The sequence below is a fragment of the Balaenoptera ricei genome, chromosome 6 (assembly GCF_028023285.1).
Source record: "Balaenoptera ricei isolate mBalRic1 chromosome 6, mBalRic1.hap2, whole genome shotgun sequence".
NCBI classification, from domain to species: Eukaryota; Metazoa; Chordata; class Mammalia; order Artiodactyla; family Balaenopteridae; genus Balaenoptera; species Balaenoptera ricei.
The window spans coordinates 121,264,779-121,290,856 of NC_082644.1; the positions used below are offsets into that span (position 1 = coordinate 121,264,779).

Below are 26,078 nucleotides of genomic sequence, written 5' to 3' on the forward strand. Positions count from 1 at the left end.
TATATATTTTTTTTTTCCTGAACTAGAGTCTTTCTGCATTAAAAAAATTTCATTTTATGCCTCCAAAATTAGTTCTGGGTTATCTATAATACATAGATATTGGCATCACTGTGTATTAAGCATTAAATAAGCATCCTTTTATTCTTTATCCTGCATTGGTCAAATTGGATGGTTCAACACTGCAGGGGGAAAAATTTCTCGTGGATGAGTGTATATGTCTATGTCTCTGAAACCTGGAATGTTTCAAGTCATCTCACATTCTAAGGAACTGTCGCTGGTGGTACCTGAGGTCCCCGGCGAGTCAAAATCTCCTTTTGGACTGCTGGGCCACCTTGACGTACTGAACCTGGGGCGGCGGGTAAAACTCAGCGTCCCAGTTGTATTCTGGGGATAACAGCTTGGTGGGCTTCCAGAGGAAAAAGTATTTGTTGAGGTATTTTTCATAGGTGCTGTTCAGCCCGAGTTTGAGGTCATGAATGACACTTTTCAGGTACTCCTCAACGAGGTTTAGGATCTCGAGGGGCGTGCCGCCCACGAACGCGCCGTCGTAATAGACATCGCCCTGGCCAAACGGAATGCAAGCTGCTGACTTGGGCCTCCTCTCGTAGGGGAAACTCCCGGGGTTCTTAAAGTACCACCAGGCGTGGAGCTGAGCCACAGACGTGCCCAGGACCTCCACCCCGACGTCGTTCTGCAAGATCTGGGTGATGGTCATACTGAAGAGGAAGTCGACTTCGCCCTGGATGTCCTGGACGATGTGCTTGCCCAAGCTCTTCATACGCATCAGGTGGACGTCGTCCGGCCAGCTGTCCTCTGTGACGGTAAACACTCTGAACTTCGGAGGGGCCCCCGCTTGAGCTGGGGCAGCCTGCTGAGGGTGTCCAGCATGATGTAGAAGACCACTCTGTAGCCGGTCATGAAGTACTTATCCGCCGAGCGTAAGAACAGTTCCAGGTACTGATCTGAAAACCTGCAAAACACACGCGCAAAGAGGAAGATACTCGATTTCCCAAATTATTTTCGGGAGAACATCAACAAACGCCACCCACATGGGAGGCATTGAAGCTGCAGAATTCCCAGGGGACGAGGGCAGTGAGGTTGGGTCTGCATTTCAGCCGCAGTGGTTACAGAAGGAGGAGGTAGTGGGCCTGGGAGTCTGAAAAAAGCCTCTAAAGTTTTGGAACAGCCGTTGGAAAGAGAGCACGAGCGCTAACTGGGCATTAGTGAAAGGACAGCCAAGTGGTGTTAACGACCAGCTAAGGAAGGAGAAAATAACCACGTCCCATTTTGCACAGGACGTCCGGAAACAATGGTTTACAGGGAATGATGAGTGGCCCTTTGGAGGTGGGAAGTCCATGGATATTCGTGTGCATTTTTCCAAAATAAAAAATGGCACAGGCTGGCAGCCCCTACCTGCCAATAGCAAAGACAGCCAAGCCCAGGGTGAGGTTCTTCTTTCTATAGTGTTTTTCCAGCACCTGTCTACTGAAAGAGCCTTCCCAGACAATAGGAGCAAGGCAGTTTGTGGCCGTGATCACATCAGGGCGTTTTCTGCTGAACAAACAAGAAGCTAGTGAAGCAGGTACCTGTACCATGACAGCAGCAGAAGCTGCTCCAGCGAGAACAGCTAATGCTTACAGAGTCCCTTTCCAAGTGCCAGACACCGTGGCTCCTGTGGTCTGTGCAGTGCCCTGTGTAGTGGGCACGTCATGGTCCCTGCCCTTCATGTGGGGAAACAGAGGCACCGAGGCTGGGTGGGTTGCCTAATTCCACACAGTGGACACGTGTGGGTCAGGATGCAAGAGGCAGCCAGTTCCTGCTTTCATCACACCACCTGCCTTTTTAGCCCAGGGGCTGATTTTGTGCTCTCACTGCAGCTTAAACATGGGCCGCCCGGAGTCAGAACTTCCCTGATTATTGCCTGAAGCCAGCACTGTAGACGCGGTGCTGCTGCTTCCCCACGTGTCCTTTATTTTCCATCCTTCTTTTTCTCTCTCCTGCTCCTTTTCCCAGAAGATCTAGAGGGTGCTTTCTTTTTACCTTCTCCTATATGCTTTAAGTCCATCAGTGAAGTCCAACAGAAAAAGATGAGTCCAAAAATGGAGAGAGACATTAGATTTGCTTTCAATAATGACAAAACAACAACAGGATTTAAAATATGCAGAGCTGGTTCAACATTTGAAAATCACTCAGTGCAACCTACCATACAAGAAGCTAAAGGAGAACCATCAAATGTTGTTATCAATTGACACACCCATTCATGATTAAAAAAAAGAAGAAAGATAAAGTCTCAGAAAAACAGAGATAGAAGGGAATTACCTTAATTTGATAAAGAACATCTACAAAAATCCTATAGCTAACATCATACATAATGGTGAAAGACTAGATGCTTTCTAGCTAAGACGGGGAACAAGGAAGGAATGTCCACCCTCACCAACTCTTATTTAGCAGAGTAATGGAAGTTGTAGTCACTGCAACAAGGCAAGAAAAAGAAATAAAGGCATCAGACTGGAAGGAAAATATAATGCTGTCCCTATTTGCAAATGACTTGATTGTCTACATAGAAAATCCTAAGGAATCTACAAATAATCTCCTAGAACTAATAAATGAATTCAGCAAGGTTCCAGGATACAAGATCAGCACACACACAAAAATTAGTCTCATTTCTATATACTAACAGTGAACATGGAAAAACTGAAATTTAAAACACAATGCTATTTAGAGTTAATCCCAAGAAAATAAAATACTTTGCTGTACCACCGTACCCATTAACATTGCTCTCCATTCCCCCCTCACTGCAAACTGCGGCAACAACTAATCTACTTTCTGTCTCTGTAGATTTGCCTGTCCTGGACATTTCATATAAAGGAATCATACCATGTGTGGTCTTCTGTGTCTGACTTCTTTCATTTAGCATGTTTTCAAGGGTTATCTATGTTGTAGCATGAATCAGTACTTCATTCCTTTTATGGCTGAATAATATTCCATTGTATAGATTTTGTTTATCCATTCACTGGTGGATGGACATTTTAGTTGTTTACATTTTTGGCTATTATGAATAATACTGCTGTGAACATTTGTATACAGATGTTTCTGTGAAGATGTGTTTTTAATTCTCTTGGGTATATACCTAGAGGTGGAATCTCTGGGTCATATTGTAATTCTCTGGCTGATTTTTTAAGGAACTGCCTTAAAAAGTTCTGCACGGCAGCTACACAATCTTACATTCCCACCAGTAGTTCATAAGAGTTCAAGTTTCCCCACACCCTCACCAACACTTTTTGTGATCTGACTCTCTGATTCTAGTCATCCTACAATCTTTACACATTATAGCGTGAGAAGTGGTATTCCATCCCAATCCTGATGTGCGTTCCCCTGACAACTAATGATGTTGAGCATTGTTTCATGTGCTTATAAGCTATTTGTATATGTTCTTTGGAGAAATGTCTATTCAGATCCTTTGCCTATTTTTTCTCCCTGTTATTTGTCTTTTTGTTGTTTAATTGTACAAGTTCTTTATATATTCCTGATACTAGACCCTTACCAGACACATAATTTGCAAATATTTTCCCATTCTGTGCGTTGTCTTATTACCTTCTTGACAGTGGCTTTTGATTCACAAAAGTCTTTAGCTTTGATAAAGTCCATTTTACCTATTTTTGTTGTTGCTGCTATGTTTTTGGTTTACCAGGTTGAAAAAGTTCCCTTCCATTCCTAGTTTGTTGAATGTTTATATTATGAAGGGACGATGGATTTTGTCAAACAACTTTTCTGCATATATTGAAATGATCATGTGGTTTTCATTTTTATTCTATTAATATGGTGTATTACATTGATTCATTTTTCTATGTTGAATCAACCTTGCATTCCTGGAATAAATCCCACTAGTTTGTGCTGTATAATCCTTTTAGTGTGCTACTAGATTTGGTTTTCTAGTATTTTGTTGAAATTTTTTGCATCTATATCATATAAGATATTGGTCTGTAGTTTTCCTGTGATGCCTTTGTCTGGTTTTGGCATCAGGGTGATGCTGGTCTCCTAGGATGAATCCTCTTCTAATTTTTGGAATAGGTTGTGAAGGATTAGCATTAATTCTTCTTTAAACATTTGGTAGAATTTGCCAATGCAGTCTTCTGGTCCTGGGTTTTTCTTCACGGAAAATGTTTTATTATTAATTCAATCTCTTTACATGTTAGAGACCTATTCAAATTTTTCCTTTCTTCTTGAGTCTTTCTAGGAATCTCTAAGGGTTTATGTCTTTCAAAGAATTTCTCCATTTCATCTAGGTTATCTAGTTAGTTAGCATATAATTGCTCATATTATTCCCTTATAATCATAATTATTTCTGAAGGTTGTTGGTAATGTTCCTTCTTTCACTCCTGACATTAGTAATTTGAGTCTTCTCTCTTTTTATTTGGTAATTCTAGTTAGAGGTTTGTCAATTTTGTTACTATTTTCAAAGAACCAATTTTGGTTTCATTGATTTTTCTCTATTATTCCACTCTTTGTTTCATTTATTTACTCTTTAATTTTTGTCATTTTTTCTTCTGCTTGCTGTAATTTAATTTGTTCTTCATTTTCTTTTTCCTTAATGTGTAAAGTTAGTTTATGAACTTGAGATCTTTCTTATTTCTTAATGTAGGCATTTACAGCTATAAATTTTGCTATAAGCACTGATATCACTGCATCCCAAAAGTTCTGGTATATTGTGTTTTTATTATCAATAAAATTAGTTGCTCCATGGCATGTGGGATTATCAATAATATTAGTTGCTCCATGGCATGTGGGATCTTCCCAGATCAGGGCTCGAACCCGTGTCCCCTGCATTGGCAGGTGGATTCTTAACCACCCCCCTTTTTATGAAGGATATTTTTTCTGATATAGAATTCTTAGTTGACAGGGTTTTTTTTCTTCCAGCATTTAAAATATTTTGTCCAGTGCTTTCTAGCCTCCGTGGTGTCTGATTAAAAATCATCAGTTAGGGCTTCCCTGATGGCGCAGTGGTTTAGAATCTGCCTGCTAATGCAGGGGACACGGGTTCGAGCCCTGGTCTGGGAAGATCCCACATGCCACGGAGCAACTAGGCCCGTGAGCCACAACTACTGAGCCTGCGCGTCTGGAGCCTGTGCTCCGCAACAAGAGAGGCCGCGATAGTGAAGAGGCCCGCGCACCGCGATGAAGAGTGGCCCCCACTTGCCGCAACTAGAGGAAGCCCTCACACAGAAACGAAGACCCAACACAGCCAAAAATAAATATAATAAATAAATAAATAAAAGATTACTATTAAAAAAAAATACTGTGCAGCTATTAAAAAGTTATTTAAAAAAAAATCATCGGTTAATCTTATTGAATCACTTCTCTTTTGTTACTTTCAAGATCTTTTCTTTGCTTTTGGTTTTTGACACTTTTATTATGATCTATCTAGTAGTGGATCTCTTTTAATTTATCCCACTGGAATTTGTTGAGCTCCTTGGATTACTGATTCTTTCTTCAGCCTGCTCAAATCTACCATTGATCTCCTCTAGTAAATTTTTTATTTCCGATGTTGCACTTTTTAACTCCAGAATTTCTATTTGGTTCTTTTTTTTATAATTCCTTCATCTTTATTGATATTGTCTTTGGTAAGACATTGTCCTCATACTTTGGTTTCCTTTAGTTCTTTGATATTTAAAATAGCTGATTTAAATCTTTAGTAAGTCCAACACCTGGGCTTCTTCAGGTATAATTTCTATTAATTGTTTTTTTTCTTTTGTACAGGCCCTACTGTCTTGTTTCTTTGCAAGTTTGGTAGTTTTGTGTTGAAAATAAATAACTTAAATAATATAATACGGCAACTCTGTAAATAAGATTCTCCCTAAGTGAGCAGAGATTTCAGTGGCCATAAATTTTATAAAAATTAGTTCAGAAAAGTCATTAAACAAACAAACATAACAACCAAGAGCAAATATGAAGCCTGGGAAGGGAGGGAGAATCTGACTCAAGGCCATTGTAGAGCTGGAGAGAGGCAATCAGCCCAAGGCAAGTTAAAATGCTACAAACCTCACTTTTCTTACTGAGAACCAGCTATTTTTCTTGAGCAAATGCTCCCCAGATTGGTATAAGCCTTTTGTTAATTTCCAGAGTAGTGAATGAGTTGATTATAACAATTTTTGCCAGTTTTCTCATTGGTTTTATGGAGGAGAAAATAACTGGAAGTGAGGACTCCATCATTTTTGGTGATATACCTCAAGAGATACTTTATGCCCACCACATTGGTGGCACCAAACATCAGAAAGCAAGGAGACCTTTGGGGATTTAAATTGGGGTGGGTACCTGCTTTGGACAATGATTTGACACCATCTTCCAGGTTGGACAGCAAATGCCCAGCCGCCCAGTGGCTCCCCTTCCACTCAAGTGAGGCTCTTGCCCACATGTACCACGAAGCAGGCATAAAAATGGTGGGGGCAGCATTATAACAGCAAAAGCACAGAAATGGTTCAGTCGCCCAGGAGAAGCACAGCTGATGAGTCAGCTGGAATATTTCCACCCTGGGTGTTATACAGCTGCCCAAAACAAATTACAGTGACAAATTCAGGTGCATATTAGAAAGAGAGTATCAAGGGGAAATGTAAGCCCCAGAAGATTACATAAGTATGATATCCTCTTTATAAAGTTACAAAGAGCTAAAATTCAAAAATAGACTTTTTTCAGAATACTTGTAGATAAATTATATAAAAAGGAAAGCAAGAGTATGATCAATCAGGATTCAGAATGATGATTATCTTAGAGGTGAGGGGGTTGGTGAGGGGGGTGGCGAGGGGGCAGGACAAAGGGACAGGGAACAACACAAAGCTGATGTGAGTCATTGAAGGTTATCGTTTTTGTTTCATGAAAAATAAGCAAAAGCAAACAAACAAATCAATAATACAAGCAGGTTTTGCATAAACCAATGAGGACAGTGTGTCATGAATCATGGATTATGATTAATCTAATTCTGAGCACCTGAGGTCCATTTAGAAAATATACGTTTGAAAAAGGAATTCACAGAAGATTAAATACAAATGAGTGATAGACATTAAAATATGCTAAAACGCAATAATAACTACAAAAATGCAGTTTGAATTGGGATATTCTAACCAGCAATTTTGCTAAGAATAAAAAAAATTTTATGATACTTTAGTTTATCCACTGTAGATAAGACAGTAAAAAGGTACAATTAGTAAAAGGAAATTTAGCAACTTACCTCAAAAATTTAAATATCTGGGTATTTCCCTTGCGGTCCAGTGGTTAAGACCCCACGCTTCCAATGCAGGAGCCGTGGGTTCAATCCCTGATCAGGGAATTAAGATCCCACGTGCCGCACGGTGCGGCCAAAAAATAAAAATAAAGGCATAATGTAAAAGAAATTAATATCTGCCTTCTTTGATCTAATGGCTATGTTTGGGGAATTTACCCACAGATAAACTCACAGGACAATGTAAGAATATATACGTACATGGTTAGTCCCTGGAACATTCCTCGCAATAGCCCCAAACTGTAAACAATCTAAAACCAAGAAGGAATTGGCTAATAAATGATGGCATATAACCAGAAAGCAGATACTGCTTAACCACTACAGAGGATGGGACCCTCCCCTGGGAGCCGAGGCCAAAATCAAGAGAAGCCATTGGTGGCTTTTTTAAGCTGCCCCCAGCGGTATGCCCTTTCCCTGAGTAAACCAGGAAGCTTCCAGCAAGTAGAGTGGGTCAGTATAAACTCCAGCTACTGGAGACCTCCCAGGACGCCTATAATTTGGCGACTAGGAAAAAAGAAAAAACCTAATCACTCCAAATTGAGTTCGTGTGTGTGTGTGTGTGTGTGTGTGTGTGTGTTCATGTGCAGACACTTTCGATCTTACCTGGGATTAAACCAGTTTGAGAGCTCAAGTTCTTCTACTTGACTATTCCTGGGTATGAACGGAAAACCAAGTTATTATGAGTAATCCATTCATTCAACAAATATTTACGGAGCCCTTGAGGTGTGCTGGGTGCTGTTTGGTGCTGGTCCTACAACTGTGAACATGCAGCTCCGGCCCCTGGCCCTGGGGCACCTGCGGCAGAGAGGTGGCCCTAAATAGTCCCGGAAGTCGATGCCAATGGGAGAGACAGGGCTCAAGGCATATGGCTGAACGTGGCGTGTCTAGCCCAGTTTGGGGACCACGAGAAGCCACTGGAAGAGGAGACATCTCACCTGGGTTTGGAAGGGAAAATGTGGTCAGGAAAGAGGGGTGGGGGGAAGAGAGGATGGCCAGAGGAAGGAAGGCAAGAAAGGGTATGTGGTTGGGAGGAAGGATTAAGGAAAACAAAACTAACAGCAGATCAGAGAACTGTGTCCAGACAAAATGCAGCCCCTCCCCCATTCCCCTTCCGGGTGGAGCCCCCACCCCACTGTCGCCAGACCGGTGTCCCAGAAAAACGCGTTGTATGGGACCGCCATCCGGAGTCCTGTCTCCTCCTTGATCAACACCAGAGTCCTTGCAATAACACACACAGGATACACACAAGCTAATGCGCTAACACACACAGGGCACACAAGCCAATGCGCTAACACACACAGGGTACACACAAGCTAATGCGCTAACACACACAGGGCACACAAGCTAATGCGCTAACACACACAGGGCACACACAAGCTAATGCACTAACACACACAGGGCACACACAAGCTAATGCATTACACACACGGCACACAAGCTAATGCACTTACACACACAGGGCACACACAAGCTAATGCGCTAACACACACAGGGCACACACAAGCTAATCAGCACCTAGGTTTCAGGTATGTTTGATACAGTTCGATGATTTTTGTCATGCTCAGCAAACCTTCCTGGGATTCCCTCAACCTCCTAAGCAACTGTAGAATTTATCTAGGTTAAGATTCACTCTTTGTGCTATGAAATTCTATGGGTTTTGAAGGCATAGTGGCATGGGTCCACCACTGTGGTGTCACACAGAGCAGTTCCACTGCCCCCAAATAATCTGTGCTCATCTATCCACCCCTCTCCCATCCCCCAAACCTCTGGCAATCCCTGATCCCTTTACTGTCTCCACAGTTTTGCCTTTTCCAGAATGCCATGCAGTTGGAATCACTCAGTAGGTAGTCTTTTCAGATTGGCTTGTTTCCCTTACCAATATGCAGTGAAGTTTCCTCCGTATATTCTCCTGGCTTGATAGCTCATTTCTTTTTATTGCTGAATCATAGTCCTTTATCTGGATGGACCACAGTTTATTTCCCATTCATCTACTGTAGGACATCTTGGTTGCTTCCAGATTTTAGCAATTATGAATAAAGCTGCTATAAAAGCCTGTGTGGGTTGCTTGTGGACATACGTTTTCAAATTACTTGGATTAATAATACTTAAGAACACCACTGCTGGATCATTGGAAAGACCATATTTAGCTTTGTAAGAAACTGTCACACTGTCTTCCAAAGTGGCTGTACCATTTGGCTGTGCTAACAGGTATGTCATGGTATCTCGTTGCTATTTTAATTTGCAATTAACTAATGACAAATGATGTCGAGCATCTTTATAGATGCCTGTTTGTTATCTCTATGTCTCCTCGGGTGAGATGTCTGTCCAGACTGTGCCCATTTTTCAATTAAGTTTTTCTTTTCTTTATTGTTGAGTTTTAAGAGTTCTTTGCATATTTTGGCTACAAGCCTTTTATCAGATCTGTGTTTTGTGAAAGTTTCATTTTTCAAGACATTCTCTCTCATGGTATGACTGATTTTCAAATAGCATTTGGGAAGGTTGCATTGCTTTTGAAGGAGACCATGAGGTGTGGGCATGGAGGAAGGAAGAATTGGTATTTTTCTCTATGAGAAATTGAGCAGGTCACAGGTGTGGCCCCAGCTCACACAGGCTGCCAGGGCAGGTCACTGTCATCTTGTTTATGTCAGACACAAGATGGAACTTTGTGACAGTTTACAGTTTGTCTAAAATAGCAACCCGGTGCTGTGACCTAACTTTAATTTTTCTTCTTGACATTAATCACGTAAAATATGTTATCCCTGACCCTCTGTTCTGTTTGTTTGCTCTGCCTTCTCCACCTAGGACAGGACAGGACGCTCCATGGGGACAGGCACGTCCTTTACCGCTGTTCCCTCAGCACCTGGAACAGAGCCCAGGGCCCAGACAGGGCTTGAGCAATGCTTGCTGAAAGTTTAAAAATGAAAGAATGAAAGTAAGTATATTCTGCTTGGCCCCCCCAGAGAGGGGAGGTAACATCTGATTAATTTTGAAAGTGTTATTAACACCTTTGGACAAAACTTGGAGGTTTCGACCAGTCCTGCCAAGCACCGCAGGTCATGATTCATCAATACTTTCTATTTACCTGAAATAACGCTCAAGCAACACGAGGGATGAAAGACACAGAATCGATAACAGCATTTTCCTTTTAGAGTTCATTGTCTCCTAGAGGAGAAGGAGAGAGAAGTCCGTTTTAATTAGCAGAAAGTCACACCTCTGCCCCCTCTTAACCATGGATTCGTGGGCTCATTTAGAGACACTGGGGCACCAACCTAGGTGTCTGCTCCTGGGACGCTCAGCTCTGGGGAGAGGGCCACCTCTGTTCCACTAGAGTCTCCTGGGGTGCTGGCCACTCCTTTGGGGAGTGAGTGCACAGTCTCGGACACTCCTCCTGGTCCTTGTCAACGTCCACATTGACTGAGTAAAAGACGTGCTGCAGATTCTCCACCCTAGAGCAGTGACAACAAAATGAGGTCATGACAAGGATGCAATCTGTCCCCAAAGTTGACGTCATCTTCTTTCTCCTCGCAGAGATAGCAAGATGCACCATTTGCCCCAAGACTCTGGCGGGCTAAGAACACCTGGGCCTTCTCCAAGGCAGACGTTTGTGAACAGGGATTACAATCCGAATGAAAGGCGTCAGGTTCTAACATGGAACCTTTGGCTCCAGCCAACGCCCAGGCTTATGTCATGCATCCTCCATGGGATCTCTGTGCACACATCTGCAGGACTGTGCGTGGAGCAGAATGGAGACTGTGATATTTCATTTCCAGCACCTGATTAACGAGTAGGCGGCCTTAGTTTGCACTGACCAGGTCAGTAGCCACGTGTGGCCGTTGAGCACGTGAAAGGTGGCTGGTCTGACTTCAGATGTGCTGCAAGTGCACAAAACACATTGGGCTTTGAAGACAAACATAGAAAGAAAAGAACTTAAGTAGGTAATCAATAAATTTATATTGATTATATGGATCTACTGGGCTAAGTACAAATATATGACAAAATGTAATCTACCTGTTTCTTTTTACCTCCTACTAGAAAACTGGACAGGGCAAAGGCCGCTCACATTGTACTCCCACTGGACCCCTCCACACTGGCCAGGTGGTTTTCGTGCCCCGCAATGTGACACTGACCCCTGCTTGAATCCTACAGCATTAGCAATGCCACGTGGGTGGGGTACCACGGGGTCTCTCCAGCAGTGAGTCTCAGTGACGACACCCCCAAGGCAGGCGCCGCTTCTACCACTGTCACCAAACTTCCCCATCTCCCTTCTGAGGGGGCCCTTCACCTCAGTTGGGGCAACATAAGAGGCGGTCAAGACGGCCCACGGGGATGACCGTTTTCCGAGCGTCTATCTTTGGGTCTTTGTAAAGTTACGGGCCAGACACCACGGCGCGCTTGCGCGACGTTTAGCCTTCCGTGGGTGGTGATGTCAGCAGACCCTCTGATGATGTAAGTCCTGGAAAGTCACGGTCACAATGACGCCTCTGCTGTCCGGGGCTCCTCATGGTTGCCGGACGATGCGAGTTTGTCCTGTTTGAAAAATTAAAGGGTATTTTAAATTCTCCTTTGCATCTCACTTCCTCTGTGGTCCCTCCTTGCTTCTTAGGGACTGACCCTTCCTTGCAGGGAGGTGTCTTGAGCAGTTTGTTCATGAATATGATGGAGAAGAACGGCCCTCTCTTCCGTCATCCCCCAGGCAGTGGATTCGCCCCAGGAGAGCAAACCCCTTCTTCTGCTTTTCAGAATGTTTTTTAAGTACTCATCTTTCTGATGATAGAAATAACACGCTTCGTGTTATAAGATCTGTTGGATGCATTAAAGCATCCAGGGTGCGGGATGGGGCCGTGTGTGCACACACACGAGTGTGCATGCGTGCGTGTTGACGTGTGTGTGCATTTGCATGTAGGTGTGTCCATGTCTATGTCTGTCATCGCTCATGGAGTGGAACATCGATGGCAGCATCTCAATGGGAAGGTGACCCCGGCAGGCACAGGAGCGAGGGTGGTGGGGACAGGCCGTGGCCGCTGGGGCGGAGCTGGGCTGAGGGTGCTCCTCTCCTGGGCTCACAGAATCCAGCACATTCCAGCAGCCCTGGAGGGCCCTTCAAGCAGGCATCATCCCAGAGACAGTCACGTGACCCCAGCACCAAACCACCAAGACTCCTGCTCATCCTGTGAGGTCATAGAAATCCTGACGCCCGGAGGCACGTCACAGCTGTCCTCTGCGACAGAGACTGCGACCTTCAAACGGGGGTCCTGGGGGACCTGGGTGAGCAAAGAGGGCTTCTGTGAAGAAGCAACTCCCAGCCCATCTCTGGGAATTTCACTTGTGAACCAAAGGCACCAGCTCTGTCTTCATACCCTCCCTGCTCTCCCACTGTCCCCTGTCCTCACAGTGGCCGAGGACAGGGAGAAGCTGCCAATGGCTGATGGTCAGGCCGGGGTGAGTGGTGTGACCAAAGAGCACAGGATGTACAGGGACCGAATGATCTGAAGGTGGCTGATCTGGGAACCCCACTGAGCAGGAGGGAGGTTTTGGTCAGAGGAAGTTCGGCCCGTCCAAGGCACAGGGAAGGCCAGTGGTGGGGTCAGGAAGTGGGGGAGGAGGGGGCCGTTTGTCATTTTCTGTTTGTCTAATGCCTGCGTCCCCTTTGGAGCACAGCCCTCCTGAGACCAGGTTCTTCACTCTAATCCCAGTGCCTGGACATAGTAGGTGCCCAATAAAAAAATATTCAATCAATACATAAACTGTGTCTGTTATTTAAAATAGGATTTAGTGGGACTTCCCTGGTGGCGCAGTGGTTAAGAATCCACCTGCCAGTGCAGGGGACATGGGTTTGATCCCTGGTCCGGGAGGATCCCACAGGCCGTGGAGCAGCTAAGCCCGTGCATAACAACTACTGAGCCTGCGTGCCACAACTACTGAGCCCACGTGCCTAAAGCCCGTGCTCCACAACAAGAGAAGCCACCGCAAAGAGAAGCCCGCGCACCGCAATGAAGAGGAGCCCCCACTCGCCGCAACTAGAGAAAGCACGCGCGCAGCAACGAAGACCCAACGCAGCCAATGAATAAATAAATAAATAAAATTTAAAAAAATAAATTAAAAAGATAAAAAAGGATTTAGTGTCCGATGTCCTGGTTGGTCCAGCTCAGCCCCCACCCCGCACCCCGCCCAGCAGCTCACCTTGTGCCCAGATGCAGAACGGGAGCCGGGACTTGCCCACCTCTGCTCAGGACCCCGACCTGCACGCGTGCCCCGGCCTGCCCGGGCACATCAGTGCTCTCAAATAGGAGCTCCCAGGCCGGGCCGGGCTGGAAGGGGCAGGAGGGACCCCTCCAAGGGCAGCGTCGTCCTCTGCTGCCCACGTCCTACAGCTCCGAGAGGCCCCAGCGTCACTCGCCTCTGCAGCCGGTGGGGCTTCAGGCCAAGACGCCTCCCTGTCCCCACTTCCCTTTGCAGCTTCAGACCCAGCCGGACCCCCATCCGGGCAGATTCCAGGGCCAGCTGTCGCTGAGGGAGGACACTGTGAGAAGCGGGGGTGGCTGCGGCGGCTTTTGGCTGTGTTCCCAGCAAGCAGCGGCCTGTGCGGAGGACACGGAAGACTGTGGCCGGAAACCACAGCGCAGGAAGGGGGTTAGAGGGGGCAGGCCTCAGGGCAGGCACCCACCGGAGGGCATGGCACTGCTCCTGCTGAGCCTGGAGCCGAGCCTGGTCTCCGCCCAGGACTTCAACCTCCAGAGAATCGTGCGGAGAAACCATGACATCTCCAAGGTGGGGCTGAGGTCCTGGGCCTTCCCCGGGGGCTTGGCTGCAGGGTACCTGCCCTGCCTCCACCTGTGACACGCTGCTGTTCCTGAGGCTCTCCCCCCCGCTGCAACGGCAGCCTGGAGGGCAGAGGGGTCCCCGGGAGGGCAAAGGGGTCCCTTGGGGGGCAGAGGGGTCCCTGGGAGGGCAAAGGGGTCCCTTGGGGGGCAGAGGGGTTCCATGGGGGGCAGAGGGGTCCCTGGGAGGGCAGACAGGTCCCTGGTTGGGAGCCATACCCCCAGGGTCTGGCCCGAGGAGGGAGGCACCAAGAAGAAGTCCAGGATGCCCCATGGGTTCCCACACCCACCGCAGCCTCTGTCTCCAGGTTTTGGGACCTGGTGTTCTATTTCCATGGCCGCAGACGACATGAGGCGGATAGAAGAAGACGGGGATCTGAGGGTCTTCATGCAGAGTATCAAAAGCTTAGAAAATGGTGGCCTGAAGTTCAGCTTCCACTTCATGTGAGTGTGCCCACATTCTCTGGAACTGGGGAGGACGGATGCCCCCACCCACCCGTGTGGATCAGCTTCTGGCCATCTGGGGGTGCTGCATGCGGGGCTGGGGGCACTGGGTGGGGGGCAGCAGAGTGCTGAGGCTGGGGTAGGGGTGCAGAGGGCGTGGGGACGAGGCTGGAGGGGTGGAAGGAGCTGGTCACACCACTTTCGGGTGGAGTCCCGCTGCGGGCATCACCCTGCTGGTTTCCAGGTTGCGTACCGAGGGCGTGGATATGGCCATGGTCTGTGATAAAACGGACAAGAGCGGAGAATACACCATCACCTGTACGTGAACGCGGGTTCTGCCTTGTCTGACGGCCCCACTCCTAGTGAGCTCTGATTTAGGGGATTTTGTGAGGCCTCTTGACTGCTGACCCCGTAGTGAGAGGAGTGGGCCTGGCCTGTAAGGGCATGGGTTCCCCCCCACTCCCTGCCCAGGCCCCTGGGGAGGCGGGAGAGCCAGCCCAGGGCTCGGGGAGGCGAGCCTGGGTGGGCCCTCGGGGGCGGCGGGGGTCTCCACCCGCCCCTCCATCCACAAGGGTCCGTGCCTGTGGCCTCCGGGGGATGCGGGCACTGGCGGGGGCCTGGGCAAGGCTGAGCAGAGCTTCCACGCAGACTTGGGGGAGAACCGGCTGCAGGTCTTGCAGGCCGACTACCTGCGGTACGTGACCTTCCGCCTGCGGAACTTCAGGAACGGGATGGAGACGCAAGTGCTGGCGCTCTACGGTACAGCCGCCGTCCGCGGGACAGGGCAGGGCCGGGCCCCGGGGCCCCTACTCTGAGCACAGCCCCATCCCAGGGGGTCTCGACACGCCCCGAGGTCCCCACGGCCAGGCTCCCCACAGCCCATCGTGTCTCGGGGCGCGTGTGGCCGGGCCCAGGTGCCTCCGCCGCCCCACCGGGCACCCGCCACGCTGTCCCCTCCCCACACGGTCCCAAATGGCCGGTGAGGGATCCTGACCCCTGCTGTTCTGTCCTCAGGACGGTTCCCAGAGCTGAAACCCAGCTTCCTGGACAGATTTGAAAAAATCTGCAAATCACACGGACTTGGCCCAGGAAATATTGTCAACCTCAGCAACAACGGTAGGCCTCACTGCCTTCCAGCCAGCAGCCTGGGCAAGCGAGAAGCTCCAGGGGGTGTCCCCTCAGCCCGGCCTCGGCGGGAGTCCAGGGCCTGGGGCGGGGCGGGGACCCCCGCGATACCCCGTCTGAGAGGCCGGCTGTCTCCCCAGATCCTTGTAGAAAGCACAGGAGGTAGAGGAGCCCACCCAGGCCTTCCGGTGCGTGAGCGCGGCTGGGGGGTGGTCGGGCGGCCAGGGTGGCAGAGGAAGTCCGATGGAGGGGGGAGGCCGCTTCTCCAAGCCTATCCCTCACCCTGCCCGCGGGGTTCTCCGTGGTGGGGCCTCAGCAAACATGCCCTGTATCCCTGTCCTGAGGCGACCGTAACACTGGACCCCAAACAGGGGCTCCAGACAACAGAATTTTATTCTCTTGTTGCAGTTCTGGAGCCCAGAAGTCTGAAATCCAGGTGTGGGCAGGGCTGAGCTCCCTCTGGAGGCTGCGGCGGGGGGGGGGGGGGGGTCCTTCCTGCTGCGTCCAGCTCCTCGGGCTTGTGGCCGCATCACCCCAGTCTCAGCTCCGTGGTCACATGGCTTCTCCTCTGTGGCCGTGTCTCTCGTCTTCTGTCTCTTGCGAGGACACCTGCCGTTGGTGGAGGGCCCACCGGGTTTATCCAGGATGACCTCGTCTCAATAGCCTCACCCTAATCCCATCTGCAAAGGATCTTTTTCCAGATAAGGTCCTGTTCACCGGTTCCAGATGCTGAGATCTGAACGTGGACGTATTTAGGTGGGGGGGTGGGCGGGCACCATCCACCCCACACAAGCTCCTTCTCCAGCTGGCCTCCCTCCTCAGGAACCAGCCCCCCCCCAAATAAGACCACCTCTCCTTCCCCAGGGACTGCCCCTCCAGAGCACCTCATCTGAGAAGCGGGGGCCCTCGGGCACCTCTGATGAGCATCTGTGAGGTTTGGGGGGCGGGTCCTAAGGTAGCCAACCAGGTCCTGCCTCTCCCCGCTCCCCGCTCAGCCGTCTCTCGGAGACACGTGACCCCTGCCCTCACCCCACGTCTTGGTGAATACATGGGGTGTTTCCCAACAGCCCATGGTTATTTCGTGGGTTAAAAGTGATCGTCCACTGGGCATCCACCCACGAGACGTGAAAACGCGTCCACACAAAAGCCTCTGCACACTCTGTGTGTCCTGCCCCGGCTGCGACAGCCCGTGCCCCCCAGCAGGCGAGCGGCTGAACAAAGTGTGGTCCCGCCACGCAGCGGACACAGCTCCACGGGAAAGGGGCAGGGCGATGGGTCTCAAGGCTGCCCTGTGGGATTCCGTTCACACAACAATCTCCAGGTGGCAAAACTGCAGCGATTTCAGGGGCTAGGGGCGGGAGGGGCCAGAGGAGAAGGGTGTTCTCGTGGGGATGGAAGGTTCTGTATCTGGGCTGCGGCGGACGCGGGAGCCCGGCACGAAATACACACTCACACCCGCAGCACCCGTGTCGAGGGATCTGCACGAGCGCGGGTGGTACCAACGCCAGCGTCCAGGTGGGGTGCTGCCCCACAGCCGCGCAGGAGGCCAGCAGTGGGGAGAGTGGACGAAGGGACCCGGGAGCTGTCTGTATTCGTTCTCACACCTGCATGTGAGTCCTCAGTTCTCTCAAAAAAAAGGTTAAAAAGAGAGAGAATGGGGCTTCCCTGGTGGCGCAGTGGTTAGGAATCCGCCTGCTAATGCAGGGGACACGGGTTCAAGCCCTGGTTCAGGAAGATCCCACATGCTGCAGAGCAGCTAGGCCCGTGCGCCACAACTACTGAGCCTGCGCTCTAGAGCCCGCGCACCTAGAGCCGGTGCTCCAAGACGAGAGAGGTCACCACAATGAGAGGCCCGCGCACGGCAATGAAGAGTAGCCCCTGCTCACTGCAACTAAAAAGAAAGCCCACGCACAGCAACGAAGACCCAACGCAGCCAAAAATAAATAAATTAAAAAAAAAAAAAAAAGAAATGTATTTCCAATAAAATTTAAAAAAAAAAAAATGAGAGAGAGTTTGTCCTTCCTTCCAAGTCAACCGGGAAAATGTTACCAGGCTCCTCCCCTGACCCACTGGACAGGGCAGCTCCACCACCCCAGTGCCCCTGCCTCCCAGACCCTCTGCCCCCCTCCCAGGGTTACCCCGCCTCCCCCCTCCCCTCTGAACAGGAGCCAAACTACCCACACAGGCTCCGTAAACGCCTACCCGCCTGCAGTGCAGCTCGAGCGGGGAGCCACTGGGCAGGGCGAGGGGGTGCCCCAGGCTGAGGAGCGGCTGGCGCCACCCCTTCCTCCGCAGGCGAGCACCGCCGGAGACCCTCCCCATGGCCGGCTGCGCCCGAAACCCCCAGGATGGGGCAAAGGCTGACGACTGCTGGGGGCAGCAGGAGAGGACCGAGGGCCGGCCCCAAACCCCAAGGGCGCTTCCCTCAGGGACCAGCCCCGCCCAGCACCGGTGTCTGCTCATAATCACTGAGTCGGGCTGCACGAGGACCAGGGCTCCAGGCTGTGGGGACGGAGAGTTTTGTGTCCCTTCCAAAGGAGCCAGATGCTGGGACAAAGAGGCTCCATCCGGATGGGCAGGGGGCCAGGGGCACCCCGCACTCTCATGGCCAGGCCGGCCTCCAGCTCCCTGTCCGGAAACTCGGTCCAGCCTGCTGGGCCATGGCCGGGGCCTGCTGGTGCGGAAGGCTGGCGTCTGGGGAGAACAGGGGCCGCCCACATTGATGCATGGGAGGTGGCTGATGACCCTGGGCCACAGGGAAGCACCACCCACCCCAGGGGGAGTCTTAGAGGCGAGCTGAGCCCAGAGCGGAGAGTCTCCAGGGCCCTGGCCATCCGAGCCAGGCTCTGGAGCTCAGCGCGGGGCTGGAGCTGGGGCTGGCCAGCGGGCTACTGCCCGACCCAAACCCAGAGACCCCCAGATGGACAAGGTAACAGGTGCAGCGGGCAGGGAAGCTGGGCCCCACCGTCCAGGGGTCAGAGCCCCTGGGCATGTATCCAGGGAAAACACGAACTTGAAAAGATACATGCACCCCAATGCTCACTGCAGCACTATCTACAATAGCCAAGACATGGAAGCAACCCAAGTGTCCATCGACAGATGAGTGGGTAAAGAAGATGTGGTACAGATATACAATGGAACACTACCCAGCCATAAAAGAATGAAATAATTCCATTTGCAGCAACATGGATGGACCTGGAAATTATCATACTAAGTGAAGTAAGTCAGACAGAGGAAGACAAAAATTATAAATGATATCACTTATATATGGAATCTAAAGAAATAATACAAATGAACTTATTTATAAAATAGAAATAGACTCACAGACATAGAAAACAAACTTATGGTTACCAAAGGGGATAGTGGGGGGATTAAATCGGGAGTTTGGGATTCACAGATACACGCTACTATATATAAAATAGATAAACAACAAGGACCTACTGTATAACACAGAGGCCTATACTCAATACCTTGTAATAACCTATAATGGAAAAATAATCTGAAGAAGAATATATATATATATATACATATATATATATATATGTATATATATATATATATATATATATATATAAAACTGAATCACGTTGCCGTACACCTGAAACATTGTAAATCAACTATACTTCAACTTACAAAAAACTAAGTAAGCTGGCTCGAGGACAGTAGGTAGAAAAGACATGCAGTCGCCCCAGAATGCCAGTGGGGTCTTAAGCAGGAACATTCTCAGCGTCTATATTCATTCCACTTGCTATGATTACAAAAGATTTTGTTTTCAGGAGAAAAGAACATCGGTAACCCCGATAACTGCACACCCCGCCCCACGCGGCCCCTGTCACATCAGTGATCTTTACACCCAGACGCCCACCCGAAGGTGCCTATTGCCAAGGCGGCGGGGGCCCGAGCCAAGCACCCAGGGCCATCGCTGGGGACTCCAGCGGCAGTTTTGCAGGCTGGGGCCAGCAGGGGCAGGGGCGTCGACGTCCTGAGTCTCCTGGACCTGTGAGCGGGGGTCCCCAGGACCCACCCCGCAGAGCAGTGTGACTCACCACTGGATGGGACTCTGCCTGTCCAGCGTGGGTGTGGGGAGCCCCGGGGCGGGGGCAGCTCTGGAGTCCAGCTAAGCGGGGAGGGTCAGAGCGCAGGGCCGGCCTGGGGAGGACCGGAAGGAAGGGCGGCCGCCCCCGCCGCACCCAGCCGGGCAAGAGGCGTCCATGCACGCGGCCGTCCTCTTTCACCCCGGATCCCCCAAAGGTTTCCTCTCCGGAAGGTAGCGTCCTTCTTTCTTGGCCTCAGCTGGCAGAGGGCAGGAGGAGGGCCCCCCCTGTGGGTGTTGTCCAGACACGACCCGGGCCCAGCGGAGTCTCCGGGCAGAGCGGCAGCAGGACACAGAGGGCCGGGCCCCGCTTGGGTGGAACTGAGGGGAGAGGAGGTACCCTTGTGCCCTTCCCCTCCAGGCACAAAGCCCTGGGTGTGGAGGTAGAGAGACCAGAAAATAGAGGTCAGTGGTCCCAGTGCGCGCGGGCTGACCTCCTGCTGCCACGTCCGAGCTTGGGACGCCTCCCGGCAGGGCCCGCTGCTAGAAAGGGGGCGGAGGAGAAGGGCCTGGCCGCCAACCCCACAGGCAAACATGCGCGCAGCCAGGAGAGGCAGGTCCAGGAGCAAGGGGCACCGGGGGAGGGGGACGAGACCCCAACCCCGCAGAGCTCGGCAAAGCAGCAGCCAGGTTCTGTCCAGCGATTCAGGTGGGTGGCGTGGGGAGCTCGTGCAGGGGATGGGAGGGGACTGGGCAAGGTCAGCTCACCCAAAGGTCCCCATCCTGAATCAGCCAGTGTCACCCCCAGGCCTGGCACTGTCCCTGCATGAAGCCGGCAGACCCTCCACTGAGGAAGGCCAGCTGCACCTCCACCCGGGCACGTTGGCACTGTGTGCCCACCTGGTGTCCGCTTTCAAAGCCCTCCTGAAGCTCAGATTTTTCAATCATTCCCAAGAAACGTGCCTGGAATCACATCTTCACCCCCCCACCCCCCGCAGCGAGCCGGGGGCACGGAAAGGCCAGGGCCCCTCAGGGCATTTGGGGCTCCTGCAGCCACCAAACTTTGTGCGGCCGCGGGACCAGGGCAGCGTGGACATGACGTGGTGCATGCGGAGGATGGGCCGAAGGGCCCAGCAGACCTGCTAAACTCATGGCCAGGTCGTCCCTGGAGGTCAGAGGAAACCCACTGACATGGCTGCAGCCAGAAACCATAGAGGACAGCAGGTCCCGCACGTCTGACCTGAAACTGCCCACAGAGGGGCTCTGGGGTGCCCGCCCACCCAGCTCCCCAACCCAAGGAGCTGTTCCCAGTCCCAGGAGCTCGAATCTCTGCCACGTCCCAGCTCTGCCCCTCACCGGGAGGACATAGAGGACCAGGTTGCCGGACACCAGTTAAAGCTGTAAGGAGGACCCAGGGGACTTCCCTGGTGGTCCAGTGGGTGAGACTCTGTGCTCCCAATGCAGGGGACCCGGGTTCGATCCCTGGTCGGGGAACTAGATCCCACATGCATGCCACAACTAAGAAGCCCACATGCCGCTACTAAAAAGATCCCGCATGCCACAACCAAGACCCGGTGCAGCCAAATAAATCAATCAATAAATAAATAGTTTGTTTCTGTTTTCTTTTTTTAAAAAAAGGAGGGTCCGGGCTTCCCTGGTGGCGCAGTGGTTGAGAATCTGCCTGCCAATGCAGGGGACACGGGTTCGAGCCCTGGTCTGGTAAGATCCCACATGCCGCGGAGCAACTAGGCCCGTGAGCCACAACTACTGAGCCTGCGCGTCTGGAGCCTGTGCTCCACAACAGGAGAGGCCGCGATAGTGAGAGGCCCGCGCACCGCGATGAAGAGTGGCCCCCGCTTGCCACAACTAGAGAAAGCCCTCGCACAGAAACGAAGACCCAACACAGCCAAAAATAAATAATGAATAAATAATAAATAAGTTAAAAAAAAAATTTGTAAAAAAAAAAAAAAAAAAGGAGGGTCCAACTTGATTGTAGCTACAGTATAACTAGATCCCCCCTCGTCCCCTCCTCTCGCAATTCTTAGAAGGGGGGGGGTCTCTGTACTTCTGTGTGTGTCCATCCACGAGCACTGGCGCCTTTGGCCTACTTTTCCACTGGCCCGGAGGCTGGGTGTATGCATCTCACCCCAAGTGGCTCTGCCCTCCATGCCCCAGGTGCCACCTCCCCACAACCAGGTGTGTCTCAGACCTGACCTCCTGGGCAAGAAAGTAGCTCATGTTTCGTTGGCCCTGACTCCCAGCAGGTGGAAACACGGAAACTTCAACCCCTTTACCTGCCCTCACCAGTGATGTTTGTGCGCTGGGACTGCCTGCACCCTCCTCCCCTCCGGCACCTGCAGGATGCTGGAGCAGATTGCCGCCTACCCGCTGTGTGATCTTGGCCACGGTTCTGGGCCTCTCTGGGCCTCAGTTTCCACACCCGCAATTGCGGATAATAAGAGCACCTACGCCGAAAGGTTGTCATGGCAGGGATTAAGTCAGCGGATACGTGTGGAGCGCCTGGAACACTGCCGACAGACCCCGTGACACCAGCACTGCCTTGGCGTGATTCCTGCTGCTGAGACAGTTGAGCGGGAGCCGTGAGTTACAAGGGTGGGTCTGGGTCTTGGCCATCACTGTATTCTCAGCACCCAGCAAAGAGTCTGACACGCAAATGCCCCAATTAAATAATCAATCTCGGTGTCTGTGCTCTGAGCCAGGAGCCAGGGCGGTGGCCTTTCCTCCCTCGCGGTCAGTGGATGGTCAGGGGCTGGATGCTCTGAGGCTGCGTCCTGAGATCTGGTCCTCCGTGCTGCTCTTAAAGACGGGCATTTCAAAGCCAGGGTCCGGTCAGCACTAGGGCCGGGTTTGGCGCATGAGGCGGAGGGGACCTTGGCCATGCCCGGGAAAAAGGTCGCCCTCTTGGAGGCAAGGAAGGCCCCGCCAGCCGACCTCAAGGGATCCACAGCCCCGGAACCCCAGGCCCACCCGTCGCCTCTGTGTTGCTTTCTCCCTGAGCTTGAGCTGCAACCCCCAAACTCAGCCTCGTAAGAGGTGCCAGGCTCAGAGTTCCAGAATGAATGGGGCATGGAGGAAGCCGGGCATCTGGGGCTCCAGGCCGTGGCAAGGGCCCTGGAGTAGTGACCCTGCACAGTGGCATTGAGGTCAAGGACCGTGACACAGGGAGGCATTAGCCCTGGCCTGTCCACCCCACCCACGGACCCAGTCCCCAGGGGCTTGGACGGCCTCATCACCGTGTCCCCAGCACCCAGCCCACCGGGGGCCCTGGAAGGTGATGCATGGGGGTTGGTGAATGGGGGTGGGTGGCCCATCTGGGCGCAGACGCCGGCTGAGGCAGGTGGCTCACGCACTGCAGCACCGCCCCCTGGAGGGCTAGTGAGGTGGACAGGCCTCCGAGGGTCACCACGCAGCGTTACAGGGCCAGAGACAGGTGGCAGGTGCAGCTAGAGCTGGGACTGGAGGGAAAGACAGACAGATGTGGGGACGTTGCAGGGAAGGTCCCCTAGGATGGGGAGCCCACCGATGGCATGTGGTGGGGAGGAGAGAATGGGGTTTAGAGCTCAGGCCCCTGGGATGGGATTGCCAGATTCAGCAAATAAAAATACAGATGCCCGCAATATGGGCCATGCTTGTACTAAAATATTATTCATCATCTGACAGTGGAGCTTAAGCGGGCGCCCGGCGTGCTCTCTGGCAGCCCAACCTGCGGAGACCAGGGTAAGGGCGCTGGGGAGGGAGGGGGGCGGCCAGGCTTCTTCCTGTGCCCACCTCCCCATCGCCATCCCACTGTCTGCCTGTCCGGCTGCAGGCTCCGGCCAAGGACACACACGTGACCCGGGAGCTGCCCTGGGGGGACCGCCCAGGGACCCCTCACTCGGAGCCTTTCATTCCGACGGCGGAGGAGGAAACGGAGCTTGGCTCCTGTGAGTGGCCTCTGCAAACTGAATGCTCTGCAGGTGGGGGACGCAGGCCAAGCGCGACCCCACCCATGCCCTCTGACCTCAGAGGGACTTCGGCCGCTTTCTGCCCCAGGCAGCCAGGCTCCCTGAGGTGCCGGCATTTTCCAAAGTCAGTGTTTTTGCAGCCTCTTTTTGCGCACGTCACCAAGCCTGCGATGGACGGACGCCACCTGGCCTTGCTGGGATAATGTCAGAAAAACACTTGGGGGAGGGGCCTCGGAGGACTGGTCCCCGGCCACACTGCTCGGACCCTCTTGGCCTGAAATGAGGCTGGGGGTCCCCCGAGTGTGCCTGGATGGTCCAGGGAGCCCTGGCCGCTTCTAAGTGGCACAAACATCCCTCTCTGAGATGGGCCATACCAGGTGTTCCCCCACCCCCATGGCTATCCCCAAACAGACTGAACTTAGGGGCACCAGACCTGGCAGGGGCAGGACGGTGGGTAGGCTTGGGGGCTCACGGACCAGCAGCAGATTCCCCGAGCTCCAGGAGTCCGAGGGTCGGGGGGACCCAGTTGGGGGAAAGGCTCGCCCAGGGGCTCACCTCGTGGCCGGAGGGCCAGGGCCAGGGCCTGGCTCTGGCTCAAGCCGCCTGGAAGTGATTTGTCCACTTACACGGTCCTCGGCTGTGACCAGATCACTCTCACACGTACACTGCCCCATCCCGTTCTTCCTCTCAAAGGCCTTGTGAGACGATGTTTTACTCCAGTTCCTTCCCAGGGTGCCCTGACACTCCGCGCGGTTTGCCCGGGGCCTCCCCGCCAGGAAGTGGCAGCCCTGGACCCCTCACTCCACCCGAGTCTCAGGTGCTTCCGTGCAAAAAGCCCAGGAGTCATCATGCATCACCTCCTCTCCACACTCAGCCCCACAGGGACCCTGCACATCTCATGGCTTCAAGCACAGGGCCAGGCAGTGGCTCTGGAACCTACTCTGTGGTGCAGCCGCCGTCCCCAGAGCGCCCAGCACCGCCAGCTCTGCACGTCCACTGACGTCCACTCCTGCGTCTAGAGCGGACCCGGCTTCACCCGCCCTCTTGCATCTTCCCAGTCACTCGGGCAGACTTTTTTTTTTTTTTTTTAGTTATTGGCTGCATTGGGTCTTCGTTGCTTCACGCGGGCTTTCTCTAGTTGGGTCAAGCCGGGGCTACTCTTCATTGCGGTGCACGGGCTTCTCATTGCGGTGGCTTCTCTTGTTGCAGAGCACGGGCTCTAGGCACGCGGGCTTCAGTAGTCGTGTCATGTGGGCTTCAGTAGTTGTGGCACGCGGGCTCAGTAGTTGTGGTTCGCGGGCTGTAGAGCGCAGGCTTAGTAGTTGTGGCGCACGGGCTCAGTTGCTCCGCGGCATGTGAGGTCTTCCCGGACCAGGGCTCAAACCCGTGTCCCCTGCATTGGCAGGCGGATTCTTAACCACTGCGCCACCAGGGAAGCCCCCAGAGACATTTCCTAGCTTACAAATGCGGGAGGAAAAGAGGGTGGAGGCCAGCGCCACGCACACGCTTAAGTCCTCAGGCCCCTCTCTCCCATATCCTCATCCGACCCCTCAGCACATCCTCATCCGACCCCTCAGCACATCCTCGACTCTCTTTTCAAAACAGAATCCGACCCCCTTCACCCGCCCCACTGCTGCCCCCTGGTCCAAGCCGCCACCTCCTCCCACCTGGATTACCACAGCAGCCTCGTACTGGGTCACGCTGCTCCTGCCCTGCCCGACGACCATCTGTGTCATCCTGACCCATCAGACACACGAGTCCAGGCCTTGCTGCCAGGAACACAGTCGCTGCCATCAGACCATCCCCACCACTCACACAGAGTAACTGACAAGTCTGCAGAAAATATAAAAACAACTCTCCAAAGGTACTGGAGAGTGACCAACAGACAGCAGAAACTGGAGAGAAGTTGGCCTTGGGGATAGAAAATAGCGCTGGCTGACTTTCCCCTTTTTGTTAAGCAGCTTTCTGTCTGAGCACGGGCCCTGTTTGGCTCAGGCTGGGTGGCTACACTCGACAGGAACTCTGGGTCTTCCTGGCCTGAAGAACCAGCTGGGGAGGAAAGGGAACCCCAGGAGGCAGAGTGCCACGGAGGGCAGGCCCTGAGTCCCCGCAGCTCCTGGTTCCCCGTGGGAGGATAGACCTGCAGCCCAGCCAGGCCCGAAAGGATGGACAGACACTTCTGACCCACCACACGGAGGGAACAGAGCCAGCCAAGAAACTGACTGCCAAGGACTCTTGGGAGTAGCAAAACAGAATTGAGAATCTAAACCGCACCCTTCATGGTATCCAGATACAACACCAAACCAGCGAACACGTAATGAAAGGAAACACAACCCAAACGCAGGCTACTGCCCTGGTGAGCCAGAATTGGAGTCACCAGATTCCTAAGTATGTATGTTCAGGAATAGGATGGAAAAGTA

General features: G+C 52.1%; 3 protein-coding genes across 3 annotated transcripts in view; 1 reads left to right on the forward strand and 2 right to left on the reverse strand.

Annotated features, from left to right (window-relative positions):
- Positions 1-26,078, reverse strand: part of RPL7A (ribosomal protein L7a) — a 307,067-nt gene that overhangs the window by 128,260 nt on the left and 152,729 nt on the right. The window lies entirely within an intron of this gene.
- GLT6D1 (glycosyltransferase 6 domain containing 1) lies at positions 302-10,673 on the reverse strand. Its single transcript, XM_059926188.1, is given in 6 exon segments — positions 302-837; positions 840-970; positions 1,414-1,551; positions 7,877-7,924; positions 10,356-10,435; positions 10,543-10,673. Coding segments are annotated over 5 exon segments (927 nt in total). The 5' UTR covers positions 10,430-10,435; positions 10,543-10,673.
- LCN9 (lipocalin 9) lies at positions 13,906-16,136 on the forward strand. The gene is made up of 7 exons (XM_059926624.1): positions 13,906-14,046; positions 14,404-14,535; positions 14,780-14,853; positions 15,184-15,294; positions 15,550-15,651; positions 15,801-15,848; positions 16,069-16,136. Exons 1-6 carry the CDS (start codon positions 13,946-13,948, stop codon positions 15,824-15,826), a joined length of 546 nt encoding a protein of 181 aa, XP_059782607.1. The 5' UTR covers positions 13,906-13,945; the 3' UTR covers positions 15,827-15,848; positions 16,069-16,136.

What these genes read in the sequence shown, in the direction of transcription:
- LCN9 (XM_059926624.1), top strand. Translation starts at nt 13,946, where the DNA reads ATGGCACTGCTCCTGCTGAGCCTGGAGCCGAGCCTGGTCTCCGCCCAG. An exon ending in GCAAGTGCTGGCGCTCTACG is followed by an intron (nt 15,295 to 15,549) that starts GTACAGCCGCCG and finishes TTCTGTCCTCAG; the next exon opens with GACGGTTCCCAGAGCTGAAA. An exon ending in TGTCAACCTCAGCAACAACG is followed by an intron (nt 15,652 to 15,800) that starts GTAGGCCTCACT and finishes CTGTCTCCCCAG; the next exon opens with ATCCTTGTAGAAAGCACAGG.